Genomic DNA, 23,775 nt, shown 5'->3' with positions numbered 1-23,775 from the left:
GGGGTTGATTTTATTATTATTATTATGAATCTCGGGGTGATTCTTGGCGGGGCGCTGCGCGGCGCCCTCCGCGCCCGCGGGGCCGGAGCTTGCCCAGGACTCGCCCCGGCCAAGTCGCTCCGGACTTTTTTTTCTGCCCCTTCCTCTCGCCCGGCTCCATCTGCGACCTCTCTTCCCTCAGCCCGTCGCCATTTCTGGAGCAGGCTTTTATATTTATATATATAGATATAAATTTATATATATATAAATATTATTATTATTTTGTGGGGTTTTATCCCTCTGGATTTGGGGAGCAGCGGTACCGCGGGGGCTGCGCGCGGCGCGCATGGTGCCCCGCTCCCCTCCGCCCGCATTTTGATTAATATGATGATTTTTTTTTTTTTTTTTGAGCTGCTTTTGATCCCTCCGCGGGCGCGGGGGGGGGCGGGATGCCCCGCAGCGAGGTGTCCCCGCTGCCCTGCGCGCAGCGCTGCGCGGCCCCTGGGCAGGGGGGGGGACGCTCTAAGCCCCCCATTACTGCCCTCGCGGCGCCCCCGATTTTACCGGATCTCACCCCAAAAAGCGGCGGGGGTGGCCCGGCCGCGACCTGCGGGCGCTTCCGCGGCCGCGTAGCTGAGGCGGGGGGGGAGGAGGGGTCGTGCGGAGCCCACGGGTCCCCTCGCGTGGGCTCCGCGGGGAAGGGGAGGGGGGAACGCGGAAAGTGCGGGGGGGTGCGCGGAAAGTGCGCGGGAGCTGCGCGGAGCCGCGCGCCCGCCTCCCCCCCGCCTCCTTTCCTCCCTCCCCGGGAAGAGTTGCACAGCCTGTTTACTTTTTGCCTTTGATGTCGGGAGGATCTGGTTTTGATTAGATCAATACTCCTTTTTTTTTTTTTCCCTCCCCCCTCCCCTTTTATCCCCCCCCTCTTGCAGAGAGGAGGCTCCCAGGGTCCCCTGCTGACTCCCAGCCTCCATCCCAGCCTCCATCGCAGGCTCCCTGCATCCGCGCGCGCCGAGCGGAGGCTCCGCAGCCATGAGCAGCGCCGCGGTGCTCGCCCCGCTGCCCGACCCCGGCAGCAGCTTCAGGGAGGACGCGCCGCGGCCCCCGGTGCCGGGCGAGGAAGGGGAGACGCGGAGCCCGCAGCCCCCCAGCTCCCGCCCGCGCCAGAGCCGAAGCCTCCCGGCCGCTCCGCTGCCTCCGGCCCCGCGCAGGAACGAGAACGGGCTCGGGGAGCCCGAGGGCAGCGCGTCGCCGGACTCGCCGCTGGCCCGATGGACCAAATCCTTGCATTCCTTGTTGGGAGATCAAGATGGTGCCTATCTTTTCCGGACCTTCCTGGAAAGGGAGAAATGTGTGGATACCTTAGACTTCTGGTTTGCCTGCAATGGCTTCAGGCAGATGGACCTTAAGGATACCAAAACTTTAAGAGTAGCCAAAGCTATATACAAAAGGTACATTGAGAACAACAGCATTGTCTCCAAGCAGCTCAAGCCTGCGACCAAGACCTACATAAGGGATAGCATCAAGAAGCAGCAGATAGATTCTATAATGTTTGACCAGGCTCAGACTGAGATTCAGACTGTGATGGAGGAAAATGCTTACCAGATGTTTTTAACTTCTGATATATACCTCGAATATGTACGGAGTGGAGGGGAGAATCCTGCCTACATCAACAGCAACGGGCTGGGGACCTTAAAAGTTGTCTGTGGCTATCTCCCAACCTTGAACGAAGAAGAGGAGTGGAGCTGCGCGGACTTTAAGAACAAAATCTTGCCTTCAGTGGTTGGACTATCCAGCAAGACGTTGAGGGTTACAGCGAATGTCAGAGCCACGGAGACAATAGAGAACGGATACAGGTAAGCGATCCCGGGAAACTGCTTTGTTTTAACTTGGACTTTGGGACTGTCTTGGTGGAGTGGCGGGCTTTCGAACTAGGGACCTGGCAGCAGATGCAGGGAAGTCCTAACCTTATCTTGGTGTAGCTAGCATGGGCATCCCTGAGCGCTGAAACAAGGTGGTGTTTCGGGGTGCTGGCTGCTTGTTTCCCCCCTCTCTGTACAGAAGAAAGCAGAATCCTGTGCTCTTAAGCCCTATTGGCTCCTCGTGCATCAAAAACTTCATAGCAACTATGTCCTCCGGACATACGTTAATTATTGGTTCAACTTTCAAACGTATTAAGTGCAGTAGTGGAGTGGATCATACGGGCGTATGAATAACGTAACCTACCAGTTCACCAGCTTCACCAGCAACCAACCCTTAAATAAGTTGGTTATGTGGGAAGCAATTGTGTGGTCACGGCACAGGAAATGTATGTGCATTGAACTACGCGATGTGCACAAAATCCACTTGTATTTTGGCTGTGTTTGGGTAGTGTGCACCCTTGCTCATCATGGTCTCTTTGGGTATCATGTCAAAGCCCTTTAGGGTGGCTTTGAGCCAATGTGTATACGGGAGTATGACTAAAGTCAAGTATTGAAGGTAACAGAGGCATAAAGGGGATCTTTGGTGTCCTGGTGGCCATGTACGCAAAGTTAAACTTGCAAAACGTGGTTGGATGTCCAAAGGCAGGCTGAGCGAGCAGGGTTTGTGGCATGATAGCAGAGCTGGAGCTTGTGATAGGGTCTTGGCTGAGGGGTGTTCTGTGTCACCCTTGGGTCCCTTTTGTTGTAGGTGTTGATGGAAAGGTGGGATGAGGGCGAAGAAAGTCAGAGCCCTCTCGAATCGAAAGGGGGATGGGAAGGAGAGCCTGGTGAGCGAATGATGAGTTGTATAATCCTCTGAAAATGTATTCTTTCCTCTCCCCACCCTTGCCATAAGTGTGGATTGCTGGGCTGAGAGGAGAGGGCTTTGCTGGCTCTGCTGTCTGCTTGAGGAGGAGTTGGGTTTTGGGTATGGTGAGTGTTTGACGTCTCGTTTACAAGCATTTTGAGAGTGTGTCTGCTATTCCGGGACATCAAAGGGCAGCGGGCTGCTCTCCGCCTTGCACGGTGCCTCCGAGAAGGGTTTGCTGGAGCGCATCTCCGCTTCCCTGCCCTGCACTGAGCTCCAGGGCGTCCCGGGGCGGTGAGCACCGCGGTTGGGGATCCTCCTGCTGCTCCCATAAAAATGGGAGAGCTCCTCTTAACTGCGAGGCTGTTGCTGTGAGTGGGATGAGCTGGGTCCCTTCCGTCAGCGCCGGAGTGGGGGACAGGACAGGGCAAGGGGCCACCTTGGTCGCAGCCCATCTGTGGCCTCTGGTGCTCTCCCATTGGGGGAGTTGGCAGGACGGAGGCGCTAATTGGCAGCTGGTTTGTGGCGGACTTGGGTTTTGTGATCCTCATCGCGTGCATGAGTGTTGTTACCATCTCCGCATCTGCTCTTCTGCAGAACCTGCCTTGAACTGCTGCCCTTCGCCTGCTTTCCAGGAGGGGAATGCTGGATGCTTTTATCTTCTAGTCTTTGTTGGTGTTGGGTGCTGGCAGGGCTTGGCTGTAATGTTCTAGCAGTGCTTCAGGCCCTTCTGAAAACCCGCATGCTCCTGGTCCATGAGGTTTCTCAGAACTGAGGCTGCTGCCTGATTAGTGCTCCCTTTTCCTTGTTCTTTTTTCTCTTTTTTTATTGTTTTTTTCTTTTGGTCTGGGGATTAACACAGTCTGTTCCTCGCATGTCAGATCTACCCTCCCAGGACATTAGGTGATGCGTTTTGCTTTGATCACCTTTCCTTGAATTTCCAGGAGCTTTTGCATTGAGATCTCTTGGCCCCATGGAGAGCAAAGAGAAGGAAGTCAAGTGGAGAGCTGCTTCCCAGCCTCTCCCTGAGCGATCCGTTTCTGAAAGCACTTGTGCATGCGTGTGCTCGGGGCTGCTGAGCATGTGGATGGGTTATCTCTCATCGCTCAGCGTTTAGGATTGGGGCTGGAGCTTGACACCAAGTCTTTCCTGGTGAGTGGCCAAACCACACCTCTGTCCTAGGATGTGTGATGGAGGGTTTTTGCCTTTACTCAGTGCTTTCTGGTTTAGAAGCACCAGACAGGCTGCTTTGCATTTGCTTCACTGGGTTCCAGTTTGATTATAAAAGCAGAAGTGGGAAGCACTGGGCCGAGTGCACCTGATCTGGGAAGCCAAGGAATCTCCAGCCAACCCAGTGTTTGGATGGGAGACCACCTGGAAATCCCAGGACATGGAGCCACGGCCAGAAACTTGGCAAACTGGAGACCACAGAAACCATATGAGTTGAAAGACTTTGTTTGGCCCCAGCACCAATAATGGACAGGAACAGTGAAATGAAAATACAGCGTTTGAGCTTGGCTGAAAAAAAAAAAAGAAGAAAAAAAAGCATATGCATACAAATTGGTGGTTGTATATTTGAAGTCCTAATGCAAGAAATATTTTGAATTTCAGCTTCTCCCTGGTCCTTCCAAGCTGCTCCCCTCTCCTCTGTGTTGTGGTGTGGTAAAACTGGCAGCCCCAAACTGCTGAGTGTATTGGACCTGGCCTCACTGTCCTGGAATCCCAACTATTATTTATATGTGGTTCTAAATTTATCATGCACCAGTTTGTGTACACAGAGGCGCGCTCCTTCCTTTGCAGTGCCGCCGCTGCATGGGGTTTTGTGCCGGCCAAGGTGGGCTCCTCTGCTTCCCAGCCAAGTTCCCTGTCGCAGCGGTGTCGGGACAGGCCCGGGTTGGAGAACCTGGGCTCCCAGGTGGCTCCTGCCGGCTCCGAGGGCTTCCCAGCCTTGAAAGAACCCCTTGACGGAGCACGTTGTGTGTGAAGTTGTTGGAACCAAGTTTGGCTTCAATTATCAAAGTAAATGATGCCATTGTAAAGCTATGCTTGAAGCAGGGTTCTACAATTAGAGCGTGGAAGCTGTGATTAGCAGAGTTTTGTTAAAATATACTTTATTTTTCAGGTTTGTGCATGTGTTTTTCCTCCCTTTTTTTTTTTTTGATCTTTAAGCCAGTGATTGCCCAGTGATGTTTGTCCCAAGAAAATATTTAATGAGATTCATTTTTTGCCTCAAAATGCTGCTTGCAGATTTTCTTTCCCCTTTGTATACATCTGTGGTTTGAACTGCCAGAGTGCTTTTATTTCTAAGAAGTGGAGTTTGACAATAATAATAAAAAAGCTCTGGCATTGCACTGCTGTAATAGGGGACACAAACAAGAGCCCCCTGAAATTTTCCTGGCATTGTAATACCTCTGATATGCCCATTGCCTAACATAGCATGTAGAGAGCTACATGCTGTGTGTCATCGCATCAAGATAAGAATAGTCTGAGAAACATCAGACATTCTCCTTGAAGCTCCAGAGCAACTGCTACCTGACAGCTGAAAACACTTTGCATATTGAGTTGGAAGCTTGTGTGTGTGTGTGCAGGAGCTGTGGCAGGAGACCACCTCTTTCCCCTGGAATTTAAAACCCTTGCAGGCAACTTGATGCATCTGGGTACAATTACTGGAGTAAGGTGGTCTTTTTTTTTTTTTTTTTTTTAAAGAAAAAAAGCACATAGTGAAGCACCCCTATCAAATTTCTTAAAATAACTGGGGGCTTGGGGATGGCACTGTCTTGAGGGTGGTGGAGTTAGGGGGGTTATCTGTAAAAGATGTCAAATTTCTCCTCTTGGTCAGTGAAGCGTTGGTGAGTAAAGCCCGGCTGCAGCCCTGGATCTGCTGGGGCAGATGAGGGAGTCCTGGCCCCTTTCCCTAATGACGTAGGGGGAAAGGCTGGATCTGGACACACCTCTCCCTCCCCTGTCTAGGGACCTGCTGCCTCCACCCCTGCCTGCCCGGCAGTCCTTGCTGCTCCATAACCCTCCGGAGCAGCATTCCAGGTCCTCAGGAGCAGGGTGGCGGTGCTGGAGCATCCTGCCCCAAGAAGCATCCTGCCCTGAGTGGGACCTGCCCCAAGGAGGATCCTGCCCCGAGGGGGACCAATCTGCCTCTTGGTCCTGGGCTTTGGTCTCCAGACCGGAGGCACATTCAGATAACACATCTAAAAGAGCTTCATCCCTTCCCCAATCTGCCCCAAACCCATCTGAAACCAAAGAAGTGCCGCTTGGACCTTGCATCCCTCATTAAGATTAGAAAGGCTGCATGTTTTGAGAGAAACTTTTTTCTTTTCTTTTCCCCCCCTAGCAGGATAACTCAGCTTTCACCCACATGTGGAATTAATTTATCTTCTAAAGATTTAACTTCTTTCCTGTGGCATTCCTGACTATCTTTTTTTTTTTCTCGTTATTTTTTCAATCAATCTCTATTTTTAATGACCTAAGCTGGCTGGAGCGCCTGGGCCTGCTCGGAGATGGCCTGTGGTCCTGGCCGCACTGACGCTCCCCATGCGGCACTGGCTGCTCCGGTCTGGGCAGGGGGGTCCCATCTTATCCCCGGGTGCTTTCCTCTCCTTTCCCTTTTTTTTATTTTTCCCTCTACTTTTGCATTTGCAAAAACGGGTGTTTTTTTTTTTTTTTTCTCTCCTGGCCAGCAATAGGGAACCATGTGCTGCAGTGGCGGAGCCGCTCACTTAAATCAAGTTGTCCCCTCCAATATGGGCCTGTGGATTTGGGATGGCCATGGGGCAGAGCTGCTGGTGCATTCCTGACAATTCCCCAAGTTAGGGGGAGGTGAAAAGCAGCCCTAATTATTAAAAGCAGCAGCTCTTATGGGATGAGGAGGCCTCGTGCTTTGCTGGGCAGCCCGGCCTCCCCCCAGCAGCGAGGTGTGCGCCTTGGCACGCAGCTTCCAGCCTAATCCCCTCATCCCTCCCGGGATGTGTGTATTGGCTCCGGCTGCGGAGCCGCCGCGGGGGTGTCAGCACCGGCCCGTGTGCTCTGAGTGCAGATTTGGGGATTTTTCCTGCATTCTGTCTGTGGTTCTGGGCTTTTGGGTACTGGGGTCCTGGGTACAGAAGGCCACAACCTCCGATCCTCGCAGTGCCACCCTTGTGCTGCTCCTGCCTTTGCCTCCTTTCCTTCTCCCTGTCCTAGCCTAAAAGCTAACAAACCCCAACCTAGGTGGCACAAGTGGCAAGCTCGCCTGAAAAAACAGGCCTTTTTATCTTGTGTTTTGGTAAAACCCCCAAAATGGCACCTGCCGTTGGGGAGCCAGGCCTGGAAGAGCTGCTTGTGGCCCCCCCAGTGCTCGCTCTCACACTTGGTGGTCCCGCTCCAGTAGTTTCAGGCACTTCTCTAGTTTCAGGCAACACAGATACAGTAACTTTTTTTTTTTTTCCCAAGGGGGCCCTAACTCCTGTCTTTGGAGTAGGCTTAAGCATTTATTAGCTGGTGCCTTGATGGCTTTCAGTGGGGCTTGAGCTATGAACTTCTTCATCCGGTGCCTGCTGATATCAACACCAAAGCTCCCGCTGCCTCACTGGTGCTGCATCCAGCTTGAAGGACCAAGTATTCCACGGTATCCAAGCACCTGGAGGTGCTGCCTGGGATTTTCTGCGGTGTATTTCCAATGCCAAAATGTCTTTCAAGTTGGACCTAGGGAGCTTTTAGACAGAAGGTGGTCTGGTCACCACGAGCTGCCCTTGGGTTCCTGGCCCTTGGCAATGGGTGGTTGCTTTTGCAGGCAGCCCGCGGTTCCCTAAGGAAAATGCTGCCCTTAGACCCGCGTGCTTTTTCTCTAGCTCAAGGACAACTGATAACTCAGTTCCTGTTTCGCTTGTCCCTAGGTCCTTCAAGAGGAATGATCCTGTTAACCCCTACCATGTGAACTCTGGTTATGTCTTCGCCCCAGCGACTAGCGCAAACGATAGCGAAATCTCTAGCGATGCCCTGACCGACGATTCCATGTCGATGACGGACAGCAGTGTGTAAGTATCGCGTGTTGGCCGCCGAGGCCCCTCAAAACGCACTGTCCAGGGGTCACCTGTGCTGCTGGCTGGCGGTGACTTGCTGGAGCGGTGGCTCCAATTGTCATTTCACATCTCCAGTGTCCACTGGTCTGTTGAATCCAAGGTCTTGGCCTGAACAGAGAGGTGCATTGTGGTCTTGGAGGACCTTGCTGCTCATGGGGATATGGGGTGGAATAAGGTGCTGCATCCCTCGATTGCCACCTTGCAGCTGAGCCAACGAGTTTTCCCCAGTGCTGATAGCGATGCCTGACTAACCCGAGGAGTTTATCTCCCTGCCTTTTGTCTTAAGGCCAGGCTTCCTTAGCCATTTATCAGTCATCAAAGAGGAGATTACTTCCTGTAGGAAGTGCTTTCTGTAATTAAGGTTCATCGTTAATGTCAGAGTGTACATTAATAGGGCTAGTGACCTGAAGGAGCAAATAGCTGCTCATCTCATGTGGCTGGGGCAGTCTTCAAAGGAGCGCTGGAGTGGCTGCGCGGAGCAGGTCGGAGCCTACGGATGGGGGTGGTTTTGCGGATGCACCCAGGGCTTGCAGGGACTGCGTTTTCCTCCCAGCTCTCCTGAAGAGTGTGCGACTTGGAATAAGCCATTTGGCCTGTCTTCCTCACTTGCCTCCAGCAGGAGAGAAGTAGTGCATTAATGTCTGAGCATTTAAGGGGTAGTTAGACCCACTTTGTCCTCTTAAGGACTTTCTTCAAACGGAGATAAGGCAGATGTTTCCACTTCTGTGGCATGATCCTCACTGGAATATGAGTCCTCCAGACAAGCCAGCTTGTCTGTTAGGCAGCACAAGGTATCCAAGAGCTCAGTCTCACAAGTGGAACTTCTTCATAGTGATTCCTGTACACTCCCCAAAAGATTTGCATTCTGAATTTTTAGAGTCAACAGTGCTTCATAATGATGCATGATGGAAAACAGGATTAAAAAAAAATCCATGATGCATAAACAAAGCCTTTTTTTTTTAATGCACATGTGTGTTTTGAACTGATATTACGGGAAAAAAAATAGTTTGTTGTCCAACCAGATTCCCTTATTGAACAATATTGGCATTAAATAAAAGAGCTGAATCATAGGGTGACTTCTTTATTTCTTCTTACTGGCTCTGGTTGTATGTGATCATGTGTCAACAGAGCATTCATTGGGTTAGTCATTTCTGGACCAGTGTAGGGTCACTTGGGATTCACAGGGCTAGGATTATACCCTCTCTTCACAGCAATGCCAATTGTAGGCCTTATACAGATGAGAGCACTGAGTGAGAAATAAAGTGCATGGTGGATGAAAGGCTTAACTGAATCGCTTTCAGCCTATTGTTAGTCTAGGGGAGCTTAGAGGGGATAAGAGGGTAGCAGGCCGCTTTGAAATTTGCTTGAACAAGTGAATAGGAGCTCCCCATAAAGCAGCGCATGAAAGGAGCCTGCCTGTTTTTTCCTGCCGGAACAATAGCCCGCGCAGGCTGTGAGAGTTTGGGGAAGCTTGGCTGATTAAACTGCTGGGAGCCGCGGGCCGGGGGGCGCGGGGGGCTCGCGGCGCCTTTGCATTTGGCAGCCCCGGAGGGTTCCCCGCTGCCGGGTCCCCCCGCCGCGGCGCGCGGGGCTTCTCGGGAGCCCGGCTCTCGGAGCAGCCCGGCCGCTCCGCTCCACTCCGGGGTGTTTTGTGTTTTGAAAGTGGGAGAGGTGAATTGGCAGCTCTGGAGGGCTCGGCTGGAGCCGAGGCTGATGCAAAACTTCCTTTGCGGGAGCGGGGAGCGAGCGCCAAGATTGCAGGGGAGCGGTGGGGAGCAGCATCCTTCTCGGGAGCCTGGCTCTGCTGCTTCCCGAAGGGCCCAGAAACATTTTCGGGGTGCAGATCCTGCCTGCGGTCCTGGGCTGTGCCGGGGTGCGCTTCTGCCTGCAAGTTTTGCCACTCTTTTATTTATTTATTTATTTTCCTTTCTTCTGTGCAAATGCAAATGAGTTCCTTTGGCTTAAACTGGTATCAACTGAAGAGGAAAAACTTGTTCTGGAAAGTCTGTCAGAGCAGTGAAGTCTTTTTTTTTTTTTTTTTTTAAATCTAAATCTAAACTGTACTTGAATTATGAGAGGTCTCCAAATAATGCACAATCTGCGTTTTCTAAAAAATTGTAAGTGCTAGAATTCACTTGGTGTGTACGTATTCTGTAATCACCACAAAACATCATGCAAATTTATATTTCCATTTCTTGATTGGGGAGGGGGCAGGGGGAAAGAGGAAAGGGGATTTTTTTTTATTTGCTTATATCTTATTTATGGATTTACTTTGGACACAGGGGAATGCTGCTGAGCAAACTTCAAATATTACCTTATCTTACAAACCAGGCTTTTGATGTTGGCAAGATCAGAGGCTTGTTTCAGAGCCGTTGCCAAATGAAGATGGGAGTGAATGCATATGCGCATGAGTCTGATATTTCAAAGCAGCAGTAAAACTACATTCAGGTTAGGTCAGGCACATCTGAGTCAAAAGGCTAAGATAATTGGCTCAGCTTAAATGGCAGCTGACTGGAGAGAAGACTTCAAACTCGTGTTTCCCCCAGAAACATATTGGCTTTGCACCAGCCTGGTTAGCTGAAATGTTTATAATTAAACTCTACTATTTAGTGCCTAAACTCTGTAGCTCTTCAGCCCGCAGCTCTTAGGAGCCAAGAAAGTGAGCGCAAATGTTCACCACAGGAGAGCAGGGAGAGGCCGGCCTGCAGCACCCTGCGTGCCGCCGCCAACGGCCTTCGCTGTTCTTTTGCACGGAAAAAGCCCAGATTTGGAGAGTGGGCAGCAAACTGGCTGCCAGATTCCCTCCTCAAGCTGCTCTATAACCTTCCTGTTCACAGGGAAGTGTCCTTTTTTTGGACTTATTCTCCTTTTTGGTTTAATTCTGCAAACTTTGTTAGCAGCTGGAAAACTCTTAACTCTTCAGATCACCAAATTCTGTGTGTTTTGTGGGATAGGAGCGCTGGGCTGCATGGGCATGGCCACGGGGACGGTGGGCACATGCCTCGTGTGCTTTCCCAGCTGGGACATCCATAGCCCGGTTGATGCTTGGGACACAGCATTGGCTCAAGGACCTGTGGTGCCAGGTCAATGTCTATGGAGTGGCACTGAGTGCTTTTCCTATAGGTTTTTTTTTTCAAAAAATATATTAAAAGTAGGTAGTTGTGGTCTTTCATATTGAGCTTTGTCACTCAGTTTGGTTTATTGAAGTAACTGCTCTTCTATGGTGGTTGAGAGCGAGGCCAAGGCCTCCATGAAGGCCTGAGGTGGCAGACCTAGAGCCAACCAGGGGAATGGACCCTTCCACCTCTGGAGATGGAGCAGACACCTCCCAGGAGTTATATTCCCGTGGGTTTTTTTCCAGCTGCATGTCCAAAAAGCAGGCCTACGTGTGTCCACGTGGCCATGGGCTGGACTGTGAAGGTACCCAGCTGGATGTTGCCTTCTCCGGGTGAGCAGGGCCTGCTCCTTCCAGTCAGCCTTTGCTGCCGTCCTCCAGCTCCGGAAAGGATGGGAACTGTTCTCTCCACTCAGGAGATGACTAAGATGTGGGGGCAGATGGATAAAAGGGACTGGACTGGAGATCAAGGTCTTCCCAGAAGTCTGAGGGAAGGGATGGAATTAGACATTCAGGATTTCCAGGCATGTTCATCTGGTTGTCCCCATGGTTTGTAGAAGGCCCTTTAATCCTAGCAAAGGTAATTTTTTTTGCCTGGCCGGATGAAAACAGGCAGCGTTGCCTCCAGCGAGCTGTGCCGAGTGCTTTCCCTCTCCCATGCTCCCCACCTGGTTGGTTCTCATGACTTCCTTGCAAGGAGATGAGGTGGCCAAGGGGACAAACCGAGGACATGGCCTGGCTTTTCCCGCATCTTGCAGCCTCCAGTTGCCGACTTGGGGCCAGAGACATGTCTCGGATCTTGAGTCATGCTGGAGAGCATGGACAGCCTTGGTGGAGCCGTCCATTTCCAGCCTCTTCCTCCTTGTTTCTGTGTTGCTGGCATCCCTTGTGGTGTTTTGGAGCTAGGTGAAAGCTGCAGCTTCAAAGAGCCTAATTCAGGGGAGACAAGCACAAGTTGAGAGGGCAGGTGGAAAAACGTGGTGTTGGAAGGTGCTTTCTGCAAGAGGCTGCAGACATGGGGCTTGTGATATCTTCTGGGTGGCTTCCCATGGTGGTGTTACCTTCAGCTTGCTTTTCAGCCTTTACTTGGGACAGCCTTTACTTGGCCACTGCTCATCCCTTCATGTGGAGGTCCTGTAGTGTGCTCAGATTGCGGTAGAGGAGCTGCTCGATTAGCACTCGAGGTGATCGCGATCCACCTAACGATGTGGACGCTGCACTTTGCCCTCCCAAAGCCCACGTGCCCTCCTGACGGTGCCTCTTTTTCACCCCAGGGATGGGATCCCTCCGTACAGGCTCGGGAGCAAGAAGCAGCTCCAGAGGGAAATGCATCGGAGCGTTAAGGCCAACGGTCAAGTTTCTCTACCTCATTTTCCGGTAAGTGCCCGTGGTAGCTCGCTGCAGGCTCTGCGTTGGGTCATGTGCAAGGCCCTGAGCTGGGCCCTGGGGCAGCAAGAGGTGCCTGGGACACACTGACCTGGGGCATGGGTGCAGGTGGGAAGAAGGGAAGGGCGGTGGTGGTGGTGGCCACCACACATTCGCCATGCCTGGGAGCGCCTGGGTTGAACATGCCTCCTTGCAGAAACTATCTCGCAGAGTCATGCTTGGTCATTCCCTGCGAGTTGGGTGCTAATTAGGGGTTTTCTGAGGCTCCGTCTTTGGCCTCCGGCTCCGCATTCGAGGCAGGGATGCCCCAGTTGGCCGGGAGCCTGCGGTCCCCGGAGCTGGACACCACCTGGACGCTCTCCTGCGCCGTGCGCCGCAGGGCTTCCCGGCTGTGCCTTGCTCCAGGGCTCCACAGGCAACAGCTTGGAAGTTGGCAGGGAAGGTGGCCTCCCGAAAGAAGAATATTTGCAGGAAATCTTGTGCCTTCAAAACTTGGTGTGCCCTGCTCGAAGGGGACACAAGTCCTGGGACTGCCTTGTGCACTCGCTTGACCTGCGGATGCCCAAGTCCTACAGCGAATAAACTGTTTGCACAGACAAGTATAAACTTATCTTGTCTTGCGATTAATAAGCTAACCTCTTTCTGCTGTCTTAAGCAGCAAGAAATCACAGATAATATTTCTGGTAGCGGGGGCATGGGTTTGTGTGGTTTTTCTTTTTTTTTTTTTTTTTTTTTCTTTTCACCCCCCTTCCTCCATAAAGAAAGTTCTATAGCCTGAGCTTGTAAATTAGATTATTTTGTCCCAGGGCGTGCAAATCGACTTTCTCTGTAAGGCAGTGCTTTGATCAGGGACTGAATAGAGCCAGCTTGTGTAAGAGTGACAATTTCCAGCAGAGTGGCCTTTTTCTACCCTCACATCATTTCTGGAGCTAAGTGGTTGCCGGAGAGAGGCCCCACCTCATCTGGTGGGTAGTATGTGAAAGAGTTGGCAGTTCAGCTTGCTGCTCTCAGAAAAAAAAAATAAAAAAGGGAGGGAGAGGGAAAGTAGGGGCGAGAGGAGCGGGGTGTGTTTGGGGGTGGTAGGAAGGAGAGGAGGATGCCGGTGGGTGGGTTCTGCTTTTTCCTTTTTTTTCTTCTTTTTTTTCCCCTTTTCCCTACCATGTTTGCTGCTTTTGGCAGAAATTCTCGGTTTTGCCTTTTTATATTCTGCACTTGATTTGGAGATGTTCCCTTTTTCCCTTGATAGCTCTGCTCGAGGCAGCCAGGCTCAGCAGTGCACCGCTGCTAGCCTGCAGCAGCTTTCTTCATTTTCTGTACAAAGAGATTGGGGAGGGGGGGGGAAGAGATCTAGGACACTGTTGAGACAACACTACCTCAAAGGTGCCCAGTGTGTAGCCAGGAAATAAATTACCAGCACTTCTCTGATCTGCAACCGTTTGACTCCTTCTTCTTTTTTTTTTTTTCTTCCCTTCCTTTCCCTTTTTCTCCCCCATCTTATTTTTTTTAATTTCCAACTCCTTTCTGTTTATACTCACTTTATTCCTTGAGTTAAAGTCTCTCTCTCTCCCTCCCACCTCAGAGGGTTTTTTTTTTCCTTTTTCTTTTTTTTTTTTTTGATGTTTGACAACAGTCTTTGAAGATTTTCTACTTCAGAGTAGCTACTGATGGGCTGGTTGTACTACAGAGAGAACAAGCGGGGTTCCTCAGAGTGCGACCAACTGCTCCTGCCGAAGGCAAACGCTGGTGGGGAGGATGTCACTCCATGAGGCCGCAGCGCTAGCTCATAAAAATCCAGAGCAGACCATGCCTGGCCGCGGTCGGCTTTTCATCCAAACATGGAGACACAACAAGCGTAGCGAGGCCAGCAATGCCGCTCCGGCTCCGCGCCGGCGTCTCGCCCTGCCCGCTAAGCACGCCGTGTCCCTTTTGTCCCCGCTCTGTATAGAGAACCCACCGCCTCCCCAAGGAGATGACCCCAGTGGAGCCGGCCACCTTCGCTGCCGAACTCATTTCCCGACTGGAGAAGCTGAAACAGGAGCAAGAGACCATGGACAGCCTGGAGGAGAGGCTGCAGCAGATCAAGGAGGTAGGAGGCTTAACCCACGTGGCGTCGGGCCAGGGGTCCCGGGGTGGCCCAGAGCGGGGACCAGAGCGTCTCGCACGCATCTTCAGGGTGGCTCCCGCTTGCCACAAGGCAGCGGGGACGTTTGGTGGCCCTCGCGGAGGACCCGGGTGGGTAACCCACACTGGCGCTTCTCCCCCAGGACGAAGAGAAGGAGGGTGCGGAGGTGGCGGCCGGCATGCAGGCCGCCCGGGACGCGGCGTGCACCCCACACCAGCAGCACCCGCTGTCGCTCCTGCCCGCCAGCAGCTACGAGGAGGACCCGCAGGCCATCCTGGACGAGCACCTCTCCCGCGTGCTCAAGACGCCCGGCTGCCAGTCGCCCGGCATGGGCCGCCACAGCCCGCGCACCCGCTCGCCCGACCGCCTGCCCGGGGCCAAGCTGCCGCCCGGGGCGCCCGTGCCGCCCGCCTGCGCCCTGCTGGCCAAGGCCTTCGTCACCAAGCAGACCACCAAGCACGTGCACCACCACTACATCCACCATCACGCCGTGACCAAGACCAAGGAGCAGCTCGAGGCCGAGGCGGCGCAGCGGGCGCAGTGCTGCTGCCCGCCCGGCGGCGACTACTACTGCTACTCGAAGTGCAAGAGCCACCCCAAGGGCACGGACGCCCCGCTCCCTCCCACGGAGCCTTTCGGGTAAGTTGGAAGTCTCCCCCACTGCGGATGCTCATGGTGGGATCGCGCAGGGGAAACGATGCGGCGGTTCTCGTCGCGATGCAATGGCTGTGCTCATGCCCCTGTCTTCTCCTTCCCCCCAGCAGGACGGGCACCCTGGCCAAGCGGAGCGGCCGAGGAGCGGAGAGCCTGGTCCTGCCGGCGGGTGACGGGGGGCCACCCGCCACCCCGGCGCTGCAGCTGCCCGCCGGCGAGGCCGACCGGGCGCAGAACGTCTGGCAGTGGATGCTGGAGAGCGAGAGACAAAATAAGCACAAGCCCCATAGGTAAATATGCAGCTGTCTGCAGCAATATCGCTCCCGGTAAATATTTATATATTACACGGGCTGTCTATTTTTACAATCGCTAAAAACAAATGAGACTCTTTGCTCCTCCGGTTTAATATAAAAGCTGTTCCGCAGAACCAGAAAAACCACAAAAATGTCATGTTTTTGGCAATAAACCTCCTTTCATGTTATGACAGACTTTTGAGAGGGAGCGAGCAGAATAGGAGCTGCTATTAAAGTCATATTTTCCAGCTTTTCTAACCCGGCTCCTTCCCCTCCCCAGCACGCAGAGCACCAAGAAGGCGTACAGCTCCGAGTTCGCCAAGGGGGCCCCGGGCCGCCACCATCTCTGGGGCCCGGGCCACGCGCGCGGGGCGCAGCCCGCCCACCCCTTCGTGCAGGATCCGGCCATGCCGCCGCTCACGCCTCCCAACACCCTCGCGCAGCTGGAGGAAGCCTGCCGCCGCCTCGCAGAGGTCTCCAAGCCTCAGAAACAACGGTAATGACCCCAAAACGCAGTGTTGTTTATACAAAAGAGGAACAGCAGGGTGGGGATCGGAGAGCGACTGCAGCTCCCCGTTGACTCTCCAGGCTCTGGTTGCATCAGTCCTTTGCTGGGCTTGGGATGCAGTTGCTGGCATGGGGGGCTGCATTGGTGCTTTCTGCAGCACTGCGGGTTTCTGTAGGTTTACAGCAAAACAGGTTGCTGCAGCAGTGGTGGTTTTGGAAATGACACAGGTTTTTGGAGCTGCACAGGTTTTGCACCTGCAGCGATTGCAGCAATCTGCAGCAATTTTGCATCTGCAGCAACACGGGTTTCTGCAGCAGCGCAGGTTTCTGTGGGTTTCTGCATCTGCAGCACTGCAGGTTTCTGCATCAGCCTTTGCTGAGGCCCGTGCAGGTGCAGCTGGTGCTCTTGGCCTCCCAGAGCTGAGGCCACGGTGAACAACTGGGCAAGGTTATAGCAGGCCAAGGTGAATGCGTGGACACTGTCCTGCTCCCTGGTGTAGGTATTGGTCTGGAGCAGGAATGGGGCTGGACGGGAGGGATGGATGACAGCACCTCTTGGCGCAGCCCCAAGGATGAACTTCCTTATTCCAACCCCACCCTGCCCGGCACAAATAGTTTGAATCCTAGACTATTACTTCCACTCTTTTGATGGCTGTAATTTGCCCATTTTTCCTCTGGGACAAACTCCAGCTACATACCAAGTGGAGAATTGGACTGGTTATCATTCACTTGGGTATGGAGGGATAAATTAGCCCACAGCAGTTTTAATTCTTCCTTTGATTGTTTACAACATGTGAGGGTTGATACAAAGAGCAAACTTAACGACCCACAGGAGACTTCAATTAAGAAGATTGTATTTCAACAATTAAAAAAAAAATCTTTTTTTTTCCCTCTTTCCTACTTGCTCCCCCTCCTCCCAACTTCAGATGTTCAACCTCAAATCAGCAGAGGGATCGAAACCACTCCACTGCTGTGCAGGGGGGAAGCACCCCTTTTTGCAATGCAAGTCTAACGACAGAAGAGTAAGTATTGCATCCGCCTGAAAGGATGGGGAAACATATATAATAATTATATTTTCATTAAATGAACTGTGCTTTGAAAAGAGAGGAAATTTGTGTATCTGAAGTTTAGTCTTTCAAACATTCTTCTTAAAGAGGGAACAAAACATTTTCAAATCTTGTCTCTGGTTCTTTTTAACTTGCATTCCTGTAAAGTGGACAAAGATTGGATTAGTCTAATTACAGGATGGTTCTTTTAACAAGAAATCTTGCTACAGAGAGGTCTAAAATGGTCTAAATAATTAAAGTTTTCTTTCTTACCCTCTTCATCTTAAGCAATGAGTAATGTTTGAAGTCCAGACTGAGCCACCTGACTAGAGCCTTTCATTTTTAATTGGTTGACCTTAAGTCCACCAGCTGTCTTTGCTAGCAGCTTTTTTTTCTGAAGCCACTCTACAAAGACTTAGAACAAATTAGGAAGACTAAATTACTGCGGACTAACACTTTGTGACCTTTTGACATGCCAAGTGTACATGGCCTCAGAAGTAGCTGTAGATTTGGCTACATGGCATTCACTAGAGCATTGCCATTTTGCTGCGTAATGTTGTTTTAATGATTCTTGCAGAAGCCTTCCCCATTTCCAGTGACATGAGCTGGTTAATTTTAGCCTCGTTGCTCACCAGTAAAAATAATGTCACCTGTGTGTAGTCTGGGTGAGGAGCCTTGCAGCCCTTGTGCTCTGGTAGCTGGTGCTGGGCGCAGGGGTTTTGGTGCATGAGGAGGAGTCAGTCTTGTTGCCCCCTCTCTGCTGGCTTGTATGAAGGCAGGTGAAACGAGTCCTAAAATTGGACAGGGGCAATGCTTTGGCTTGGCCCGTGGTGAGCACCCATCTCCACTCTTCCTTGCCATCCAATTTTGTTTTTCCAGCAAGTTTCCTCCCCTCCATCCCTGCTAGTTTTCCCATCTGTGGAATGGGCAGTATTCCCACTGCCCACACGCACCCCGAGGCTCCGGGCTTTGTGATGCTAATGTTGCTGCCATCAAAGTGGCCAGGAGCTGTTGTCCTAGACCAGCATCCCACAGGGCTGAGCCCTGAATCCCAAGTGCAGAATGACAAATTCCCTTCAAGGACGGGAATATCTGACTCGCAGTCATACCCACAGTGTTTCTGACCAGTGTTAAATGTGTCCGAAACACTGTTCAATTGAGTGCTGGGAAACTGCTGGTTCTCAAATGGAAAAACAGATTTTTTGTATGTTTTCTTTCTCTTTTTTTGGTTTCAGCCACAAAGAGCCAAAGAAACTCCCAGTTGTTCACACCTCTCAGTCTAGCGAGTTGGTTGTCACCTATTTTTTTTGTGGAGAAGAAATTCCCTACCGGAGGATGTTAAAGGCCCAGAGCCTGACACTTGGGCACTTTAAAGAGCAGCTCAGCAAAAAGGGAAATTACAGGTAAGAATCTTTGTGCTTTGCTTGTTTTTTTTTTTTTTTTTTTTTTTTAATATATATATATATATATATCAAAATAAGACAACAGAATCAACAGCTATTTCTACACGTCTACCCACAATATAACATATTTGTCACATTTTGGAGATTGGCTCTAGTTGCTTTTTTTCTGGTCCCACTCAAACCAGGAGCAACTTGGAGATGGCCAAGGGGGCATTAAGATGCTCTCGTGGGATGGTGAGCTTAGCTCATGGGTTGTCTCCTCCTCCTCTTCCTCCCTGGAGTGTGCAGACCGGTGGACTTTGTGCTACGGCTGCTGTCCAAGAACGCCAAGGAAAGCCGGGGTGGCCATGGATGCATGGAGCCCTGGGAAAGGTTTCGAGGTTCCCTTTCCAAACTGGGGTCCACGTTTGTCCGTACTGGTTTCCTGCTGGTCCTTGGCTAGTCCTTCCATCTTGTCACGTTTGTAAAATGGGCAAAGTGACTCAGCTGTCTCCACAGCTGCTGGGCACTTGGATTGTGTCGCCGTAAACCTGATACCGAAAGGTTGGGATGTTGCACCTGAGCATGGATGTAGCTGAGCTGCAACAAGTTCCCTTCTAGCTCTTCAAAAGCCTCTTCCCTTTGTCAGGGAAAAACTCTGCCCTGCGGGGAATATTCCACTGCCTGCTGCTAAGTTCCTCTTTAGAAACACCAACAAACCTTGCCTGTCTGGTTTGCAGGGCCCCGCTCCCAGTTTATCCAGTTTGCTGCTTCCTCCTGCTCCTATTCCCATGGCAGGATCTTCCTCTGGGGTTATTGTTGCCGTGCTTCCCTGGTGGGTTTGGGCACTGGTGGACTTGGTCACAGTGTGGGCAAGTTGTAAAGGTCTCTCTGTAGGGTTGGCAGGGGGTAGCGGTGATTATGGATGTGACTTCAGCTCCTGCTCCATCACCGAGTTGTCACTCGCTTTGGCAGGGCCACCTGGGCAGGTGGGAAGGAAGCTGCCAAGGAAGCTTTGGGCTCGGGAGGCTGTCAGTGCCCGTCGGCGCTGGGATGTGGTGGGGCTGGGCCTGAGATACGGCCTCAATATGGGCTGGAAACCACTGCTCTGCGGTTAGCTCCATTCCCCAGGGCCGGGTAGTTTCCCCCCAAAACATCCTTTTTTTCCCCATTTGCTTTCTGTGACATTTCCCATGTGATGCCCCAGTGCCAGAAGAGGATACTGAAACCTCTGTGGCTCGAAAGCCCCTCCAGGTGCAATTATTTGTGCCTTGTCAGACTGTAATTACTTTAGAAAATGTTTTTAAGTGACTGACAAGGATGAAACAATGTTTTGCTTAGATCTCACCCCTTTACACCTGGGTAAAGACAATACAGAAATTTATAAAAGGAACTTGGGCCGGTGCCCAGTATTTTATCTTGCGCAGACACAAGGTGAAACTAATTACACAAATGTGTGTACCTCCAGGGAATCATTTTGATCTAAGCTTTGACTTTTGGCTGGACTTTGAGTGAAACTGCGGGTGACCTTCAGGGAAGAGGGCCGCGGTGCCCGGAGTAGCGTGTGTGTTACGGGGAGGCACTAACTAGGCTGCTTTGGTCACATCTGGCATTGATTTCTTTTTAAGGCACATTTAATAAGCATGGCTTTGAAGCCTTTTTGCCTTTCATTTAATGCACAAAGACATGCATAAATGCTCGGCGCTCTAAATTCTTCATTGATTGAATCAGTTTGTACTGTGGGCACCTCGGGCGCTGGGATCGCTCCTTTCCGATGCCCAAGTGTTGCGGCCAGGCAGGCAGCGGGGCAGATGCTGCAAAACGGGTGTTTTTCCCTCCTTTTCAACCCCCTCCCAAAAAAAGGAGGAATTAAGCAGTGATTTAATACTGATGGCGTTAACAAAAAACAAACATCCACACACACACAAAAACTGGGTGGTGTCGGGTAATCTGAACATGGCAGTAGTTCAAAACAGGGCTGTAACACCAGGCCTGCTCCGCTCTATTGGTGCCAGATGTCCAAAAAATTTAAATAAATAAATAAAGCAAAAAAGCAAAGCTTGCCACATAAAATATGTTTCAACGGCAAGCCCATTTCTGAGCAAATAGGAGCAGAGCGACTTGTTTGAAGATGTTGTGGGGGAGGATTTTTTGCTTTCCCTCCTTTTTTTCTTTTTTTTTTCCCCCTGTGAAATAAGGTTGCAATTATGTAAAAGGTCACAGCGTGTTTTCTCAAATACAAACTCGGTGGCCGCAGCCAGCACTGGGGCGCACGGAGGAAGCGGTGGGAAGCGCCGCCGCTGTCCGGAGGGAAGAGAAATTCCCGGGTCCCCTGCGAGGGACTGGTGGGAGCTCCTCACACGAGATGTTTTCCTTGCTGACCCCTCGAAGACGCAACATGTGTCAGCTGGGCTTGGATGGGCTTTGCAAAAATAAATACTAAACATCCCTTGCCTAAATGTAGCTGCTGCAAGCCCTTCAAGGGGAAGAAAGGCAGCTTTATCCCCCCACCCTGCCAAATAATTTTAACTCGCCTAAAAAATAAATAGGCTCGAAAGGCATCTTTGCTGGGCATCTTAAAAATGCACAGGGGAAAAGTCACTACTTAAAAAGCAAGTTCTAAGATGACCATGCCGTGATATATAAATATATCTCATATATATATATGGGTGTATATATATATAAATAGGTTTACATATATATATAGGTTTAATAGTAAAACTGAGCTTCATTTGCTCTCCTTAAGTATCCTAGTAAAAATTGCAGCCCCACTGTTCACCCCTAGCAAATACCCAACATCTTCCCCAGTCCGAAGCTCCAGAGGAGGGTGAGTCCCAGCGCGAGCAGCGGCTGCTCCGTGCAGAGTTTCCCGTGCGGGAAGCCTGGCCCGTTTGCTTGGAATCCCTCTGCCTTCCTGAGGAACCTCTCCTTTTAATAACAGTTGCTAATTTTAATGTTGGGCTTCGTATTTGAGGGGAAAAAAAGAAAACACGTGAAAGAAAGAAGGTGGGGAGAGAGATGGGGGAACCTTCAGGATGCTTTGCTTTGAACGTGCATTTATTTATATTTTTAAGTAAGATAGTGACCAGAATTGCCCCTGCTTTCTAATTTGCTCTGTTCCTGAGGACACCCCATGCCCTGGGGAGGCCTCTCCTGCTTTAACCCACTGTGCTCTCCCCTTCCACAGATACTACTTCAAAAAGGCGAGCGACGAGTTCGACTGTGGCGCCGTGTTCGAGGAAATCTGGGAAGACGATGCGATCCTGCCCATGTACGAAGGGAGGATTCTTGGGAAAGTGGAAAGGATTGATTGACGGCATCAGTGTCGCTTAAGGAAAATTAAGCTAGAAAAGTCTGTGGACACATAACAGTAGTGATAACAAGGAGGAAAAACAACTCTGAAGGAAAGTTTTGAACCAATGAAGAAAAAAAAAAAGGTGAAGTCTATGAAGACTTTGCTGAATTAGCCTTAGAGGAAAAAAATGGCATTTATTATTCATGAGTTGGGTACTGAGATGATAAAAACCCTGAACTATTTATTAAAAACATGACCACTGTTGGCTATTGGAGATGCAGACCGTGTTTGAGAGACTTCCATACATAATATATGATTTCCTGGGGATCTGAAATCTATGGACTAAGAGAAACTGTGTATAGCTTACCTTAACAGTAATCCTTATTGATATTTATTGAACACTCTGTTTTCCCTTAAGTCCAGTTTTTGGATATGCTGCTTTAACAATGGAGAAGAAAGAGGGACTGGGAAGGGGGTGAGGGGAGGAAGGAGTATTTTATTTTTTTACATTTTTCCCACTGCCGAAAATTGAGGAGTTGGGCTAAGAGCACGGCTGATGGATTTTTGAAGGGGGAAGAGGGAAGGAAGGACTTTGCACCCAGAATTTCTCCAAGTGAAGAGAGACCATTTCTAAAGGAATAATAATCAAAAGTGAAATAAAACCCTACCAGTCCTCTGGAGACCGGTGCATTTTAGTCTCTGCTGCTCTAACTTGAAGTAAAGGTCTTGTGTTACATGCGGTGGGTGCAGAGGACCTTGTTGTCCTGCCCTGGTGTCCGCTTGGCCGCGTTCGGAGTGGAGGAGGCTGGGACCCAGCCTGGGAGAGCTGGGAAAGATCCATCACGTTCCCATATCCACGTTGCAAAAGCCAGGTCCAAAAGCCCTAGGGATGCCACACAGCCAGCTAATTTTTAAGCTGTTCATTGTTAGCACAACTTGCATTTAAAAGACATTTTACCGATGATGGGGCGTAGCTGTGGAGCATGCAATTCTTTGTGTGTTTTTTTTTTTAATTATTATTTTTTAATTATTTTTTTGCCTCACCCTCACACCCCCCCAGGGCAGGTGCCAGCGGATGCTCCGGGCACCGCTTGGCAGAGGTGGGCGCGAGGGCCGAGCACCCCTTCCCCAGAGAGACCTTGCATTTCTACACTTGGGTTTCGTGTTGATTAAGTTAATCTGTGCATTCTGTTTGCCATCGCTACTTTGTATGAGTCTGTATATATTGTAGAAAATGTATGGTGAAAATATTAATACACTATCTCTAGTGTTTTTTTAAAAATTAATCAGTACAGTACCTGTGCCTGCATGGTGTTACTAGGCCATGCGTCGCCCTATATTCAGGGTTCAAGCTTTCCCTTGTTTGTTTAAGGGGTTTATGTATAAATATATTTTATGCCTTTTATTACAAGTCCTGTACTCATGACTTTTGCCATGGCATTTTGTTCTACTTATACTGTAAATTATGCATTATAAAGAGTTTCATTTAAAAAAATTACTTGGTACAATAATTATTGTAATTAAGAGATGTAGCCTTTATTAAAATTTTATATTTTTCAAATTAACATTGTCTGACTTTTTTTTAATTCCCCTAGTGACTTAGAAGGTTTCTTCCCACGTGAGCTGGTAGCTCACGCTGGACACAGTGACTGAGCTCTGCTTTCCTTCCCCACGTGGGAAACTCTTCCTGCGGGGAATAGGTTGCAGGTGAAGGAGGTAAGACCGAGGTTGCCTCTTACGCAGCACAGTTATTTATATATCTATATATTTATATAAAATATATTCTCAGGATGACTTGCTTATCCCATGAGCTCTGCTGAAGGTGGTGGTGATGTTCCTGTGCCAAGGCTGTAGGCCACGTAGGTCTGAGGTCCACCACACACTTTTCAGGGCTAGCTGAGCGTGCTGGTGCCATGACTGATTCCAGCTGCCAATTTTCTCCCTGTATAACCTGTTTTAAGTAAAACCCAACTTTTTTAAAGCCTTGGTTAATCCAACTGCCTTTGAGGGACCTGGATTTGGGAGAGGTTTGATGCAGCCAGTCCTGGGAGCAGCCTCCATGGGCCTTCCCTCTTGGACTCAGGCTACAAACCCTATTTTATAGATGAATGAGTTTAATTTGTTCCTGGGGGAAAAGTTGCCCATTCCAGGGCTGGAT

The 23,775-nt window shown here is 50.5% G+C and overlaps 1 protein-coding gene across 1 annotated transcript; it reads left to right on the top strand.

Moving 5' to 3' along the window:
* Positions 1–981: 981 nt before the first annotated feature.
* On the top strand, positions 982–22,039 carry AXIN2 (axin 2). The gene is made up of 10 exons (XM_088537717.1): positions 982–1,832; positions 7,632–7,772; positions 12,207–12,309; positions 14,264–14,404; positions 14,583–15,079; positions 15,202–15,384; positions 15,668–15,883; positions 16,821–16,916; positions 18,176–18,343; positions 21,510–22,039. The coding sequence occupies exons 1-10, from the start codon at positions 1,009–1,011 to the stop codon at positions 21,634–21,636; spliced, it is 2,496 nt and encodes an 831-aa protein (XP_088393843.1). The 5' UTR covers positions 982–1,008; the 3' UTR covers positions 21,637–22,039.
* The last annotated feature ends 1,736 nt before the right edge of the window (positions 22,040–23,775 follow it).

This window comes from Tinamus guttatus, unplaced genomic scaffold (assembly GCF_059628265.1).
Source record: "Tinamus guttatus ecotype Peru unplaced genomic scaffold, ASM5962826v1 Tinamus_guttatus_pri_ptg000045l, whole genome shotgun sequence".
NCBI classification, from domain to species: Eukaryota; Metazoa; Chordata; class Aves; order Tinamiformes; family Tinamidae; genus Tinamus; species Tinamus guttatus.
This window is presented reverse-complemented; position numbering and strand designations above follow the sequence as displayed.

What these genes read in the sequence shown, in the direction of transcription:
- AXIN2 (XM_088537717.1), top strand. Translation starts at nt 1,009, where the DNA reads ATGAGCAGCGCCGCGGTGCTCGCCCCGCTGCCCGACCCCGGCAGCAGC. An exon ending in TTTCTCTACCTCATTTTCCG is followed by an intron (nt 12,310 to 14,263) that starts GTAAGTGCCCGT and finishes CGCTCTGTATAG; the next exon opens with AGAACCCACCGCCTCCCCAA. An exon ending in TCCAAGCCTCAGAAACAACG is followed by an intron (nt 15,884 to 16,820) that starts GTAATGACCCCA and finishes TCCCAACTTCAG; the next exon opens with ATGTTCAACCTCAAATCAGC.